Here is a 17,100-nt window from a genome sequence, read left to right as displayed (position 1 = left end):
AACGCAGTTCCCGAAAATTTGAAAAATCTGAACAGTCGCGTATTATTTAAAACCAGTTTAAGGACAAACGTCTTGAAATCCCGGTTCAATAGTGCATCAAAACTTCAGAAGCACAAATCTCAAGAAGCAAGCTTCAAACAACAATGCATTTTATTATTCTGCTCTTGCTCACTTGTAATAAGCTTAAAATAAGAAGCTCAGGTGCGCTGGTTTTGTTTACAAAGAGATTTGTGCCCTCAAAATCGTGAGTAGGTGCCAAAGTCGGCCATTGTGGCCGTCTGTCTTTAAAGCAATACTTCAAATCAAAAATCAGTGAGTTTTTGCTTTGATAACCGTATCGATGTTGCCAGTATAATTTTTAATTTTAAAGAATTTTTAATTTTTAAGATTTACACTCTCTCTCTTGTATGAATTTGAAAATTTGTAATAAGAAATATTAATTTGTGTTAATTTATCTTAAGTAATCAATCAACAGGGATCCCTTTAAAGGAATTTTATTCCACTGGGTTAACCCTAAATACATACATATACTTAAATATTTTTCATTTTTTCCTCCTCAGTGTTCAGCAAACTTGTGTTATATTATGTGTTATGTCTATTTGTGTTAGTTTTGGCATTCAAAAAGAAATCACATAACTATAACTATAACCAGACTATAACTATAACGTCCACTACCAGGGGGCTCTAAGGTAACGAGCTCTTTGGTGTGGGGGTTAGTGATGGGTCAAAAATAAAAATGAATACTCAACAGTTAGTAATGCTACTTACTTGGATACATGGTGGATTACAATTTACTTAGTTGAATCTACGATGAATGAATTCTCTACTGGACTCCGGGTTGGGTCAGTTCCTCTGAGGGCTCTTAGGTCGTCTTCAACCGATGCAAACAGTTATCTTGTGTGTGGCCTATTGCGGAGGCACCGCCCGATGGAACGAAGGGCCAACAATGTGAACTTTTTAATCATGATTTTATCGGCATAGGGTAGCGAGCCACTTTGGCAGTGGCCGATATTTTGGGCACTTTTCGCTATAGCTCAGTCAATTCCAAGTCAATTGACTTTAAATTTTGTACACGACTAGATACTATACTGCCCATGATCGCATATCAGTCCCATATTTGCTGGGATTCCTATTCATATGGGACAATTACGCGATCATAGGCAGTATACATAGGGTGGGGCGGGGCAAGATGGGTCGCATAAGGATGGATCACCATAACTTCGTAAATACAAATCGGATTGGTTTGTATTCGTCCGCTACTCTTTAATACACTAGTTAGCTATGCTAAAAGTCGATAAAAAGTTCATTAAATACAAAATATGATGTTAAACAAGCAGTTTTAAAAAGTGATCGATTTTGTGCCGCGAAAAAAGTGCGGGGCAAGATGGGTCACCTTTTAAGTAATTAACATTTTCTTAACGAAAAACGTCAAAATATAAGATTTATTCCGCATTCAAATATGCTCCATATCCATACTGAGTAAACAAGAGCTACTAGTAAATATTTTATAAATTTATTTGGAATATAAAAACCTTTACGATTTGAGTGGTCCTGAGGCGACTTGAAAATCGATGTTTTTACTAAAAAATTATCATAATTTTATGTTATAATTTTGAGCGTTTATTCCGCTTGATTGAAGTCATTTATGAGATAGTCTTGTAATAAAAAATAAATAACTTTTGAATGGTCCAAAAATACGTTCAAAATTGAAGGTGACCCATCTTGCCCCGCGGCCTTTTATATGGAGAATATATGGAATGTATCGCATAAGAAAAATGGCAAAAAACCATTTTATTTTGTATTTCCAATGAGAGTGAATAATTTTTCAATCAATGTCCCAAACTTTTGTATATTCATGCTGGTCATCTAACAAAATTATTAACATAATCAAAACATGAGTAATGCGCCCGAAAATGGCACTGACCCATCTTGCCCCGCGACCCATCTTGCCCCGCCCCACCCTACCTCGTTTGGTTCAAAATTGGCTGAGTTATAGCAGAGAAGTGCCCAAAATAGGAGCCCTGCCGAGATGGTTTCACTTCCCTAGGCCTACCCCAAATTTTCTAAAAATAGGGCGCGTCTGCTGACATGTGACTTTAGTTTACAACTTTGCCGAAGGCGGCGCTACGAAATCCAACTTCTTATATGACACGCCGCCTGTAACAAAATTGCGAACTAAAGTCACACGCCATCCGACGCGCCCTATTTTTAGAAAATGTTCATCTGAAGACACCATGCCGATAAAATCACGTTGAAACGCGCTGGCGCTACTGAAAAAAGTTCACGTTTTTGACGATTCGTCCCACCGTACGCCGGACTCTCTTTGGTTCACTACTGAAGATTCTATTTGCCTGTCGCTGTCGTTCTTTTGGCTTCCTTGCGACGTGATCAGCTGAACTCAGCCTGCAGCTTGGCCTGCAGTATTTCATTAGCTTGACAATATCTCTTCCATTATACGCTTTGGTATTTTGCTCTTGATTCAAGCGAAGCCGCCACATATACTAGTTTTTTCTTTACCACCAAGTATTGTTCGCAGCACCTGACGTTCAAAATCACCAAACGCTTTCCCTCAACGTCCAAGTCTCACAATGCCGCGGTATGCCGATGCGTCTGATGAAAACTACAGCACAAAGCGATTCCCACAGGTTGTTGAGGTTGCCTTCTACGTTGGCTCATATTATCCGCTCATCCAGTTTCTGCCGGTACTCATTTGCCACTCCCTCTGCGTTTATCAGCTGGATATTGAACGAAACGTTCGCTGAGAGGTGAACGATTAAAAACTTGCTTCCAGATACACTATACAGATATTTACAAAACGAAAATAAATTGAAGATTTTTATAAAAGGAATGTTCGAAGCGCTCTATAGGTCTGAAAACAACGTATTTTTACCTCATTATTTAGTAATTAATCGACAAACAAATGGTATCTCTTAGAAACTATATACAACAACGAATTTCTCGGTCCCTACATTATTCAGCAAAATCAATGAGATGCAGCAAGAGGACAATTATTATTGGATGTCGTGTAACTTGTAAACTTGTAATCTTAACTCAAATTCTGTATGTACTACAGCTTCTCTGTAACATCAGAAAAAAAATAGTTCCAAAAAGCAAACGGACTAGTTTCGTACTGTTGGTTATCCTGTGAAGTTTCTTAAATGTCTGCTGGTTTAACACAAAAACCATTCCAATCACAGCATATAAAAATGAGTTCAACAACTATGATAGATAAAAACTGAAACCTGTAAGCAACAAGGATGGGAACACTCACTTGCAAAGAGTTACACTCACTTGCAGTTTTCTCAGTTCAGAAGCGTGCAATCAAAAAACGATGTATGGACGACTTTTGCCTGGTGATTTTGTCTAAATGTTTCCCTAATAGAGTAGGGGTCGCATACGCATACCGATGTCGTGAGGGAGCTGCAAAGGCAACTCTCCACGAGGTGAATGTAAATTACACTCACCTCGTGGAGAGTCGCTTTCACAGCTCTGTCACGACTTTGGTATTCGTGTGCGACCCCTACTCTATTCGGCAAAGTTTTAGAAAAAACCACAAGGCAAAAGTCGTCCATACATCGTTTCTTGATTGCACGCTTCTGAGCTGAGAAAATTGCAAGTGAGTGTAACTCTTTGCAAGTGAGTGTTCCCATCCCTGGTAAGCAATAAGAAAGGTACGGCCGTAGTCTACTTGTCCGGTTGCGAATGCGTAGTGCTGGGTGAATTGGACGATTGGTCAACATCGTACTGCGATCGAGTGGGCGTTTGTGAGGCCGAATTCGACGACGGTTCCGAATCGGAATCCGTTTGCCGAACGCTAGCCGACCCGGGTGCCACCACCGACCGACCGGTGGCCGATTCTAGTGGAAACACCTCCATGGGAGGATATACATGGGGACGATGCTGCTGTTGTGCGTACTGTTCGTCGTTTTCTGCGCTTCTAATACTGGCCGAATTCGGTGTGTTGGAGGCGGATCGCCTGTGGCGCAGATCCGACGGGGGCGACCAGGTCGTCGAGTAGAGTGGCGACGCGAAACAGTAGCTACCGCGACGATTGCCCGCATCATAGCTCGGTTGGTAGCTATCGGTTTGCCTCGGGTTATAGTAGGGCGACGTGGCCATAAAACTGTGCGACGGTGTACAACGGGTGCTGTAACTTGGCTGATACGGTGTCGTGGAACCCCAAATACAGGGGTTCTGCGTAGGGGTGGCAATGTCCGTGTATATATTGTGGTGATTGACGTACGGCGTCTGCGGGTGGTATGTGTCACTCCATTGGGCCTGGCTAGGAGTAAAATCGCCCTTTACGTATAACTGGAAAATAATGAAAATTAGAAGAAACTGAACAATAGTGTGGAATGAAAACAACTCACCTGAATTGGTCGACGAAAACCCTTGCTTAAATGTCGAGGAATGCCCAGAGGATAACTATGACTGAATCCAACTTCAGGACTTAGAAGATAATCATGGAACTTATTAGGGAAAAACTCAATATTTTTATAATTTTCGCATGTTGTATCCTGCAGATAGAAATAAAAAAATTTCAGTAATATCTCTAAAACAAAACATATAGTTCAAAAAACAACCAACCGTTAGCTTCTTTTTCTTTTTGTAACTGGCCCAGTTTTGAGCTTCAAGGATAAGTTTTCCGCCAGGGCGAAGGTGGTTGAACATTCGTTTGAACGCCATCTTCAGTCCGTTGTCACCGAAATTCAGATGTATCCACTTGGTAACAGACAGACACAAAATCAGATCATACTGTTGAGTATCGTAGTTCATCAGCGATTCGTCCTTCAGAACGTAGTTCATCTGCAAAGAAAACATAATGTACAGAAATCATCAATTGATATTAGCTAATAATAATTAAAATAGATTATATGAACCTTACATAAACCTATTACATGTAAGTATTATATTATATGTAAACCCTAATCCACCTGCGGGAATGGTCCCTCTCTCGTGTGTTTAATATTTATAACAATTCAAATGAATTCAAGTGATATATCAATTAACATTGTTACGTTTAACAACAATCGTTTAACAACGTCCTAGCACCAAAAACTATATTTCCAGTACGGCCTGCTTTAAAATTTAACGACATGATTTGTTTGTCAATTTCTTCTCTGGCTGATAATATTTATCTTTAGCTGCTTTCACATCTGCTTTTTGGCACATCTTAGGATATAAGTTCTAGATCATTGTTTATGTGATCGATAAAAATCAAAGATCGTCGAGAAAAAATGCAATAAAAAAACTTTAATTTCCATACGAACGCCAACTCTAATTCAAGTTACTCACTTTGTCCCAATATATTCGAAATATTCTTAATACTTGTCCCTTCTAGCTAGGCTTTTATCAAAACTTTGTTTCTGGAGAATTCATATGAAAAAGGCAAAAATAATTCAAACTTACCGTTTTGAAGATCACATTATTCGGAAATTTATGGTCCTTCTGTGCCATATCCAGCAGACACGCCTTGGCTCCAAGATTTCCCATCGATAGAGGAAACGAAATCGGATAAAACTCCGAGTGTCGACCCTTCCTGGGGTCCTTTTTCTGCTGATGGTGGTGGTGGTGGTGATGCTGATGATGATGATGATGTTGATGGTTGTGCATATGCTGCTTTCCATGGCCATGTCGGCCGGAAAACTTTCGACGTGGGTGCGGATGTTGACCTTTCTTGGCTGCCGACGACGGTGGTTCCGTTTTGGACGTTGACTCAACTGGCGGAGGATCTTCTCCGGGCTTATCTTCGTTTGGAGCGTCCTGTTCCGGTTTCGCTGCTGGCTTTTCCTCATCAGCTGAGAACTTTTTTGAAACCCTTCGTTTCCTCTTTTCGGCACCCAGCTTAGCTTCTCCGGCAAATTTTGCATGCCCTGGATGAATTCTGACATGCGTTGTAAGATTTCTTCTGGCCTTGGCAATCAATTTCTCATCGATATCGATACCGGTGATGCTTTTTGTGTGTAGCATTTTGGCCACTGCAATCGTCATCAGTCCCACGTTGCAGCCGATATCGAGAACGTCCTTATCGCGGAACAGATACGGATTACGTAGGAACACTTTAAGCCGAACGTCGATGAACTCGTTCAGATTACGATACCCGTAATATCGATCATAATTGCCGTAATGATATTTCGAGTCCTCCTGAGGCTTGGGCTTGGGTTCTGTCTCTTTTTCGCTGGTAGTGGGTTTTGGTTCCACAACATCTTCCACCTTCAACTCCGGCTCTGCAGATTGGGGAGTCTCAATGGTGGTTTCTCCTTCCGAAACAGATTGCTTGAGAGGCGGCTCATCGCTGTTCGAAGTGCATGATTGTGTGCGGGTGCGATTTCGTCCACCGACGGGCATCGTCGGCCAATGTCCACGCTTCCATGCACCCGGCTGAGGAACTACCGGGCTCACAATCTTATCCATGGAGTCCATCCGACGTACTTTATTCTTGCTGGAACTAGTGCTTTCGCTAATTCGCCTTTTCCGACAAACTTCCAGATCCAGCCGCAGACACCGAGTGGCCTTATCGCGGTCCCCCGTATTACCACCTTCCAGTGATTGTTCCGCATTCTTCACGGCGGATCCTGGGGCTTCCAATTGGGCTTCCTCTGCTGTGGTTGCTTCGGTTTCGGAAATGCTGGTACCCAGCTGACTCCCGACGTTCCCACCAGCGCTGGAATCCAAGCTCTGATTATTCTTTTCCGATTTCGATTTCCGTTTGCGTTTGTTTCGAGCACGCTGTTTTTTCTTCATTGGCGAGCAAAGCTGCATTTCGTATTCGACCGAATCAACCGGATCCAGCAAATGCAACGGATCATTAATATTAGGCGGGATGATAACTTCAATTTTGTTCTTATAATGCGGAGGAGTAGGAATGGGCGAAGATTTTGGGGTAACAGCATTTTCAGACTCATTCTGCAAACTGTTCAAATTCAAAGGATCTGAAATGTTGCCACCCAGCAAGAATTTCGTTGGCGGAATAATACAATCCTTCCTGGGACGTTTATCAGGCAGAAAGAATTTCGAAACTGACTGCAAACGTTTTGTTCTAACTTGCATCAAGCTGTTATTATTCTTGTTTGAATGTTTGCTCTTCCCCTGTTGCTGTTTGCCTTCCGCATTAGCTCCCAACGGATTCTGCTTTTCATCTCCTGCTTTCGTGCCACTCAAACCACACTCCAATCCTTTTGCTTGATCCTTCTTCTTTCCAACCCCGCCAACGCTTTCCTTCTGGTTGCGCCGAAACTTGTTCAATTTCCACTTTTTGCCTTTGTTGCTCTGTTGTCGCGAGAAATGCTTGTTCTGTTGCTTCTTGCACCCACTCCCACCGCCACCGGCCCCTTGAGAACGGGTTCGTGGCGGATCGGGTTGGCTTTTCTCCACAGACAGTGGTCGTTTTCCCTCATCGTTTTCCGCTCCTCTTTCCGCAACGGAAGCGAAAGCGCGTAATTCTTCGCCTCCACCTTCGTCTCTTCCGCCACCCCCTCGTTCGGGGAGAACTAAAGTCTGGCCTTCCATCAGGCCCTAGTGCGATGATTATCTACGTGTGATTAGTGGCGGGATACTCCTCAGTATCCAATAACGGCAGTTAGAAGTATATCTTCGGTAATCTGTAAAAATATGAGAGATAAAAACAGGATGTTATTCTTTGTTACATTCCTGACTACTCTCTGAATAGAGTCTACAACATTAGACATAACGATAGCAGAACTTTTGAGGTTTGTTCTTATTGCATTGTATCGCAGTGTTAAACTATGGGATTCTAAGACTTTCCTTGGCCAAGATCAACGTATCTTAATACTCCCGCTAATATTCATGTATTAGTTAAAAAAGAAAAAAAAAAAACAAAAAATGGTTATGAAGTTTGCGCTGATTTATGTGGGCACATCACGCAAACACTTTGACAAATTAAGCTCTCATATCTTAGAAGCAATTTTATTCAATAGCATCTCACTAGATTGATAGTGGCCTTCATGTAATAAAACCGGAAATAAACAACACCATTTGAAAATCAGTAACAAAAACTTGTAGGGGGTTGCAGGGTAAGATGGCCACCCTAAGCTTAGGCGCCTTGGGAGCATATACTATCATTAGAATGTGGCTATTTAACACTCATTCCCTTTGTTTCATGTCTTTTCTATCTTCTTAACACAAAAAAGCATTTTATTTTGCACTACGAATGCAAAATAAATTCATTTGTAAAATGCTACTTAATAGTCGACATAGTATTTTGCCATATGGGGCAAGATGGCACCCCCCTCGGGGCAAGACGGCCACAGAGCTATTTTTTACAATAAGGTTGCTTCAATCCGTAAGCAACGCTCAATAAACCAAGGTCGAATCATCCGCAAGATGCGCATTAGTATGGGACAAACATCAAATTCTCGCTCCAGTTGACTTTTTCGATTCCATTTAGGTCTCATATGAACTGTGCAAAATTTCAGCGCAAACGGTGAAACTATAATTTAGCGCAAGCGGTTCAAAGTTTGCATAGGATTTACTATGGGAAAAGTTACACTTTCAAACAAAAAATCCCAGAGGTCGCCCCTTGTCTCCTTAATTCAAATCGATCAATGCATCTTGTAGAATAATCATTTATGAAACTTTCCTTCGAAGACCGCAAAACAATTGGATGCTTGTGAAAAAAGTTATTGATTTATTACCGATTAGTGATCCGACGAACGGCTTTTTGTTCTGTTTTATCACCAGCACTGCTGCTGCCGTTGGTGCATGGGGTGGCGGGTGGCATCACCACCCCCAGAAACAGCAACAGCCAAGGCAGCAGCTACAGTGCTGCTGATAAAACAAAACAAAAAGCCGTTCGTCGGATCACTAATCGGTAATAAATCAATAACTTTTTTCACAAGCATCCAATTGTTTTGCGGTCTTCGAAGGAAAGTTTCATAAATGATTTTTCTACAAGATGCATTGGTCGATTTTAATTAAGGAGACAAGGGGCGACCTCTGCGATTTTTCGTTTGAAAGTGTAACTTTTCCCATAGTAAATCCTATGTAAACTTTGAACCGCTTGCGCTAAATTATAGTTTCACCGATTGCGCTGAAATTTTGTACAGTTCATATGGGACCTAAATGGGATCTAAAAAGTCAACTGGAGCGAGGATTTATTTTTTCCATACAAGCGTGTCCCATACTAATGCGCATCGGACCGCAACGCTTTGCTTACAGACGGTGTGGTGTTTGCTAACATTTTCTTTATGATAATGTTTGAAATAATATTGATAGGAATTTCTTCGAAAATGTTCTTCGATTTGGCCCATTGTTTTAAACAAACTACTCTTTTCTGGCATTATAATGTAATTCAACGTCTTGTAACGAACCCTCTTGGGGGCCATCCATTAATTACGTCACCGTCCTAGGGGGGAGGGGGGTTTTTCGAAAGTGACAAGCAATGTACATACATACATTTATTTGTTCAACATCACATTTAAGACAAGACATAATCAACAATAGTACGCCACATTGAACGATATTTTACTGAAAGGACCCGATTTCGTTCCGTCATTGATAGCAGTTCTAATGAGAGGAAGACAAAAGAAGGTGGCTTTCATGGCGGATATCAAGGAAATGTTTCACCAGGTGCGGATCAGAGAGCAAGATCAGCATTCCCAGCGATTCTTTTGGCGCGGAATGAACCGCACAGATCCCCCCGAAGTCTACGTGATGATGGCAATGATTTTCGGCGCAGTATCGTCTCCATCGATTGCCCAATTCATTAAGAACTTCAACGCTAAGGAACTCGAAGATCGTCTACCTGGAGTTGGGCGTACGTCAAACAGCATTACGTCGATGACTATTTTGATTCCACGGATACGGAGGAAGAACGTAATCGCGGCACATGAACACGGTGGATTCAAACTGGCTAAATTCGTCTCAAACTCCGATGCTGTTTTGCAATCCCTCGATCCCGCGCTGAGAGCTGAACCGAGTGCGGAGGTCCACATTCTTGGTCTACAATGGAACCTCAGTACCGACGAATTTGTATTTCCCTTGAATTTCCCGAAGCTTGACGAAGCTCTGCGTTCCGGAACTAATATTCCCACTAAGCGGCAGTTGTTGCAGTTTATGATGAGTATTTTTGATCAACTTAACGCAGAGGTTCCCAAACTTTTTGCTATCGCGGCGCCCTTTGACATTTCCAAAAATGTCGCGGCGCACCAAAGTTTTTTTTGAACTTTGGGCAACTTTAACTTTACAGTGTGCAAAACAAAATCGTAAAACTCTTCTCTAATATCATGTTTTGAGAATGCAATATTTGGAAAACTACCTTTTTTAAATTAATGTCTCAAAGATAGTTTAAATATTTGTAAGATTTCAAAAATCATGTCGATTTTATTTACTTTGGAAAATGTTGGCACACTGGGACACATGAAGAGATTGTAAAGACCTGCCAGGTGGGCTTTGATTGAATTAATTTTCATAAATTTCATCGTGAATCTTTGGGCCTGGATTGGCCATATATAATCTCATTGATGAAACCGAGCATAACAAACTTATTCGAGTTCAGCGAAGTTGCGGCAGTACTGATGAAACAGTCCGGTTCAAAAAGGTCAAAGCTAGCTCATCACACTACCAGATTGGCAAACCTGCCGCTAAGCTGTTCCGAATACCTTGTAATTATTCTGAAAAGAACGTAAATAATGTTCTTTAAATTAAAAACTTTGTACAAGTTATAATAAAATCAAAAGCTAAGCTGAAGCTTAGCTGTAGCTAAGAATTCCAAATACAATTACAAAAACTTGACATTTGAAAATGTGGTTTCAATTGATATGTTTAAAAAGGATACCAGAAATCCTATGGAACAATCGAAGAGTCAGGAAAGATTAAAAAAAATGTAAGCGACACTAGTTTTACTAATAAAAAAATATAAAGGTGTTCCGCAATACAAATAAAGAGTTTGTTTTTTTTTTGTTTCGTCACAAAAGCCAAAACCCTGCGGCGCACCTGGGAAAGGTTCGCGGCGCACCAGGGCGCCGCGGCGCACAGTTTGGGAAGCACTGACTTAACGTACTGTCTCCAGTTACAATACATTTGAAAATACTGTTTCAAGACCTGTGGCGTCTTCAAATTGCATGGGATGATCAAATTCCTGATGGTTTGGCTCCAAAATGGATAGAATGGCTCCAACAAACTGCACAGCTGAAGGAGATTCGAGTTCCCAGATACTTCCTTCCTTTTTTTGGCGTAACGTCCTCACTGGGACAAAACCTGCTTCTCAGCTTAGTGTTCTATGAGCACTTCCACAGTTATTAACTGAGAGCTTCCTCTGCCAATGACCATTTTGCATGTGTATATCGTGTGGCAAGCACGAAGATACTCTATGCCCAAGGAAGTCAAGGAAATTTCCTTTACGAAAAGATCCTGGACCGACCGGGAATCGAACCCGTCACCCTCAGCATGGTCATGCTGAATACCCGTGCGTTTACCGCCTCGGCTATATGGGCCCTCCTTCTCAGATACTATTTTCCCGAAATTCCGTCGTTCCGTAGTGTAGAACTGCACGCATTTTCAGATGCAAGTGACAAAGCCTTTGCAAGAGTAATCTACATGGTTCATCGGTGTCCGGACAAAACACACGTTGCGTTAGTTATGGCCAAATCACGTGTAGCTCCTCTAAAGTCTCAAACTGTGCCAAGACTGGAATTGCAAGGCTATGTACTATCCAGCCAAATGATGAAGGTAATACAAACCGAATTGGAAGTTGAAGTATCCTCAACTTACTCCTGGACTGATTCGGAAATATGCTTGGCTTGGCTATGCACGAAGGAGAAACTAGCTGCCTACGTAGGATCACGAGTTTCCAAGATCAAAGAGAACGGACATAACACTGCGATGTGGAGATGGATGCCTTCAATTTTAAATGTTGCAGATCTTGCGACTAAATCATCAAAAATTATGAACATGTCCGAGTGGCTGCATGGTCCAGAATTCTTGAGATACCATCAGAGTGAATGGCCAAATCAAGAATGTATAACGATGTCATCAAATGAGTCCGTGAACTATCATATGGAATGTGAAGCAATCGAAGAAACAATTTTTCATCAAAGGGACGAACACGAAAATATCATAGATCTGCCTGACATTAGACGATTTTCGGATTACAATCGTTTGATTAGATCGACAGCTTACTACTTAAAGATGAGGAAAATTCCGTCACTGCCTAAACAAGAAAAACCAAAGAAATTTATGATCAACGTACGTGATATGGAAGAAGCACGAAATCTGTGGTACAAAAGAGTTCAAATGGACGCTTTCCGCGACGAAGTCGGCAGTTTGAGATCATCTGGGTTTGTGAAGAAATCAAGCCGATTATACACCTACTCTCCCGTTTTAATTGATGGAATTATCAGGATGAAAGGTCGAATTCAAGACAATAGTAAGCCGTTTGCCGTAAATAATCCTGTTATACTGGCCGATAATCACAGTTTCACAAATTTGCTGATTAAAACGTTTCACAATGCTAATGCTCATCAAAGATTAGAAACAATCATCAACAATTTGAAACAACGACATCGCATCCTGAAAATTCGTTCTCAAGTCAAGAAGTTTGGAGATTCTTGTTTGAGATGCCGAGAACTACGTGGTAAGCCAAATATAGCTCAGATGGGAAACTTGCCACCAGTCCGGACTACCTCTTTTGTGTTCCCCTTTACACACACTGGAATTGATTATTTCGGCCCATTGGTGGTGAAGGTTGGACGACGAATCGAGAAACGTTGGGCGTACACCTAAACCTTATTCTACGTCCATTATTGGCTTGGCGAAATAAAATTCTACTGGCAGAATAATAATCAAAATGTACACTTTTATATTTTTGTACACTTCTCCTAAACACGGAGATGTTTTAAAAAATATAAAAATGTTGAGTTTGCTCATTGTCTTGGCGGTAGAATTTTTTGTCGCTTAGTCAAGCATGGACGTAAAACAAGGACGAGGTGTACTATTTACCTGCATGACCAGTCGAGCAATACATTTGGAAGTGGTTCCATCCCTGGATACCAGCAGTTGTATAATGGCGATTCGGTGCTTTATGGCGGTACGCGGTGTTCCACAGAAAATTTTGACCGACAATGGAACAAATTTTGCGGAAGCCAATCAGGAGCTTAAGAATCTTGTCAGGACACTCGATCAGCAGCAAATAGAGGAGACACTCGGCGTCAGAGGAATCGAGTGGGATTTTATCCCACCAGGCGCGCCTCACTTCGGTGGCTGCTGAGAAAGATTAGTGCGTTCAGTCAAGACCGGTCTTCGTGCTATGCTGAAGAAAAGACATCCTACCGACCTGGTTCTCCGAACAACGTTATGTGAAGTCATGAATATAGTCAACAACAGCCCGCTAACCGAAGTTCCCGATGACCCTCAAGAACCTGAATCAATAACTCCGAACACACTATTACTTGGCAGAAACATCTATATGCAGTACGACCATGATTTTGACGAGAGCAATTTAGATTGTAGAGCAGCTTACAAGCACGCACAAGTATTTGCTGATCGTTTCTGGCGAAAATGGGGTTCGGCCTACCGTCCAGAGTTACTGAAGCGACAAAGGTGGCAGGACAACCGTAATTATCATGAATATAAACGGTATCCCCGTTTTGTGATGATTGTTGACGAGTCGTTGCATCGTGGATGTGGCCTGATCGAGAAGGTGATTCATGGACCGGATGGAAGAATTCGAACTGTCGTAGTACGAACTGCAAGATCAACGTTTAGTCGACCTGTTAGCAAAATTATTTTACTCAAGACCACTTCTGTTCCGGCCCCGGAGAATGTTACCGATAGCAAAAAAAAAGAAAAAAAAAATCCGTCATTACTTCAAAAACTTTCAAACGAAGCAATTAAACCAAAAATTCAAACCTCCAAACCTGAAAAACTCAAACCTACAGTCCCGAAATTAGTCCTCCCAAGTCAAGACTTCCGAACTGAACCTGACCCCTGAAATCCGCAATCTGGTTGTTGGCATCCGGTACGGTCCATCTCCCGGAAAGAATAGCTGGCATCTGGTACGATCCGCCTCCCGGAAGGACGTCCCTGGTTGCCGATACCTGATACGGTCTCCCGGAAGGTACGTCCCGAGAATCGACCGAACCCCTGAAGTGTCCCCTGTTGCTGACAGCACCCTCATTGAAAACTTCATGCACTATGCTGCCCCTCTTGCATGTCAGTCCCATGTTGTTTTTCAAAGTGCCTACGTTTTGCACTATAACTCCAATTGTTTTCAAAAAAGTGTATTCATGTGATGTATAATCTTTTCGTGTCACATTGAGCTGTGAAATGAGGCGAGAAAAATATCAAATTTATTTTAAATGGGCTCGTGAGAGACAAAAATATGATTTGCATTAAAAACAACATGGGACTGACATGCCAAGAGGGGCAGTATGGCCTATCAAACATCCCTCTTCTCATCTCATAACTTATCGCATCCGATCGCATCTCACCTCACCCACTATGGTCACATCCTGAAGCGCTGAAAATTTGTGAACATATTTTAAATATTTTTCTGCAAAAAGCATAGGCTTCCGTAGTCCGTTTATGGCTACCAGAACAAAAATCTTCTAGTTTTTGGAAGAATCTACCAATATGTTTCAACACTTCTTTCATGCAATCTGTACGTATGTAAAGCTTAGATGTATAGAGAAAAAATAGAAGATATAGTCTATTTTATGAGGCTAGTCAAACGACAGAAGTACGCGCTCTGATGATTACGTTTTCAATCATCATCCGGTTGATGATGGTTAATGACTGCGCGCAAGTCAAGCGTAGTTTTTGAAACTGGCTAAAACCATAATTAGAAATTTTTATTTAATTTTTTTTTCGCAAGTTAACGAGTGAATCGCAACGAAAAAAATACCTGATTAATTATTGAGTTTTGTATTGCTTTTACGACAGCTTTTGAGCCTATTTTGGCTCAAATTTCTCATATCTCCGAACAAGTACCTTTTCAAAAATTACACGATATTCCAGCAAAACAAACGTGCATGGAATTCTGTCAGTTGACGCCGCTGCTGCGATCAGCTGTTCTGAAACGTCTCGTAAAATGGCTTATAGTATTTTTATTTTGTTGGAGAAAATCTTGCCCCCGTAAAAATGAGGTGGGGCAAGATGGGTCATGTTTTGACAATTGCTTGTCAAGAAGCAGGTTTCTAACTTTATGACCTTTCTGTACTCTTATATCATAGCTGACTAGTGTATCTGAGGGTCGTGGTAGAAAACAGAGAAATGCGATATATTCAGAAAGTTATAGGAATCCATTTCTTAGGTGACCCATCTTGTCCCCACTTACCATATGTGTCGTATCCGTTGTCTAGTGTGAAGTTTTGTTCAGTCTGTACAGCCTCTGGCTGTAGACGATGTCTGTGTCTTCAACTCTTCAGGAAGCGCGCTGTTGTACAACACTACCGTCAAACGGGGTTACTTGCAACAGCGGTGTAACTTGCAACACGATGACATACATTAAAATTTAATGTGAACTATTTTTTCCTAATAATGAAAGCTAGTATGCTTTACTATTCTAGTTTTTAAAAATTATGTATACGAAAGATCGTTTTAGTGAAAAAATCAGTTTTATTTCTTTGTTTGTTGTTTAGCTACACTGATAAAACAGTTTGCTCATTTTATGCCATAAAAACAAGTATGAAAATCGTGCTTTCCCTCTCTCCTATGGTAAAAGCGATAAGTCTGATGACGTCGATTATAGTATATAGTCGGACGCAAGTTAGTTATTCGCGATTTATTCAATTTCAAAATGGCGGATCAGCCAAAGCAGAAGTTGCGCCAACCGAAAAGGAAAAATCACCACAGGTACCTAATAGTTAGCTTAGCTGAACGATACAAATTTAATAAACTTATCGATTAAGTAATGTAATCAATGATGCGCAATAAAAACAATTGATTCAAATGTATCAAACAAATCCACAACTTCACGTGTGCTTCAAGTCGCGTCTTCGAATTGATGCAGTGACAATCATACATAACTTCACCATGAACCACAAATCAAAGATGGGTATTGTAGATACTTTGGAGAACTTGAGTGTCTCATCAGAAATGATATTTTGCATTTTGTATACACATCACAAAACATCACATCAACGCAATGTATTTCTAATACATATTGCTAAACTTAATCGTTGAAAACTAGATTTGAAGTTGAAATTATGGATGAATAATATCTTCTGAGTTCATCAAAATGATAAATCAATGTATTTCAAACTAAATATAACTTCTATAGTAATTTATATTAACTTGTAAATTGTTTTACAAAACCTTTAAGACTTTTTTTTTTTTTTTTTTCAAAGTGATTACGGCGGTAGCAACACTGCTTATGTTCTACACCGCACCCTTTCCCTACATTTGCTTCTAAGAGCCTCTATTTTTGTTTCAACACACAGAAGTACGTAGGCATGCGTGGCCCAAGTCGACACTGTTTTGGCCTGCGTTGAACAAAAATAGTTTTGATAAAAGTTTCCCCTTTTTTTCTTTATGTCAATTGGTTTGTTGTAGTATGGTCCATGTATTTAGTTAGGTTCTTGTCAATTTGTCAGTTATTCGAAGTAGATCTCCAAGGTAATAGTCAATTAAGTAATTCTGATTTGTTCTATCATAGCAGCTTTAGTCTTTGCTTTATTGAAGTGTAGTTTTATTGGAAATATGCTGAATGTCGTTAATAAAAAGAGACGTCTGGAACTGTAACCTGCTAGTTGTTCCGTCATGCAGATACGTCATGTCTTAATAATGCCTAGGAGATTAACGAAAACACGTGTGTTCGGTCGGATGTCCATTGCGTAGAAAGTCAAGGAAAATAGGTTTCTTTATTGTCAGTTGTTATGTAAGCCTCGCTTGAAGCACTTCCCGTGAGAACCCTGTCATCTGTACATCAACTAATCCGTATCTTCGTACACAGCTAAATCTGTCAACCGGCGAAAAGCCTACGGATAAATATTAAAAAATGAATAATAATGCTGTCTAGCGCATTGTTTTCTATCGGCCATTATTGTAGTCTAGTCCCAACTGCAAGCTTTTTCCAATCTTAGCGTCATTTGTCTTCTAGATACTTCTAGATAGATTCATCGAATCAGTCGAACCCGTATGTTA

At 40.8% G+C, this 17,100-nt stretch overlaps 1 protein-coding gene across 1 annotated transcript; it reads right to left on the bottom strand.

The window, feature by feature from the left end:
- Positions 1-2,883: 2,883 nt before the first annotated feature.
- LOC109422393 (7SK snRNA methylphosphate capping enzyme bin3) lies at positions 2,884-7,601 on the bottom strand (the record flags this gene model as incomplete). The annotated part of the gene is given in 4 exon segments (XM_062843454.1): positions 2,884-4,311; positions 4,371-4,517; positions 4,588-4,806; positions 5,410-7,601. Coding segments are annotated over 4 exon segments (3,093 nt in total). The 3' UTR covers positions 2,884-3,684.
- Positions 7,602-17,100: the final 9,499 nt, after the last annotated feature.

The sequence above is a fragment of the Aedes albopictus genome, unplaced genomic scaffold, assembly GCF_035046485.1.
Source record: "Aedes albopictus strain Foshan unplaced genomic scaffold, AalbF5 HiC_scaffold_23, whole genome shotgun sequence".
Lineage (NCBI taxonomy): Eukaryota > Metazoa > Arthropoda > Insecta > Diptera > Culicidae > Aedes > Aedes albopictus.
Note: the sequence above shows the minus strand (reverse complement) of the source record. Positions and strands in the feature narration are given on the sequence as shown.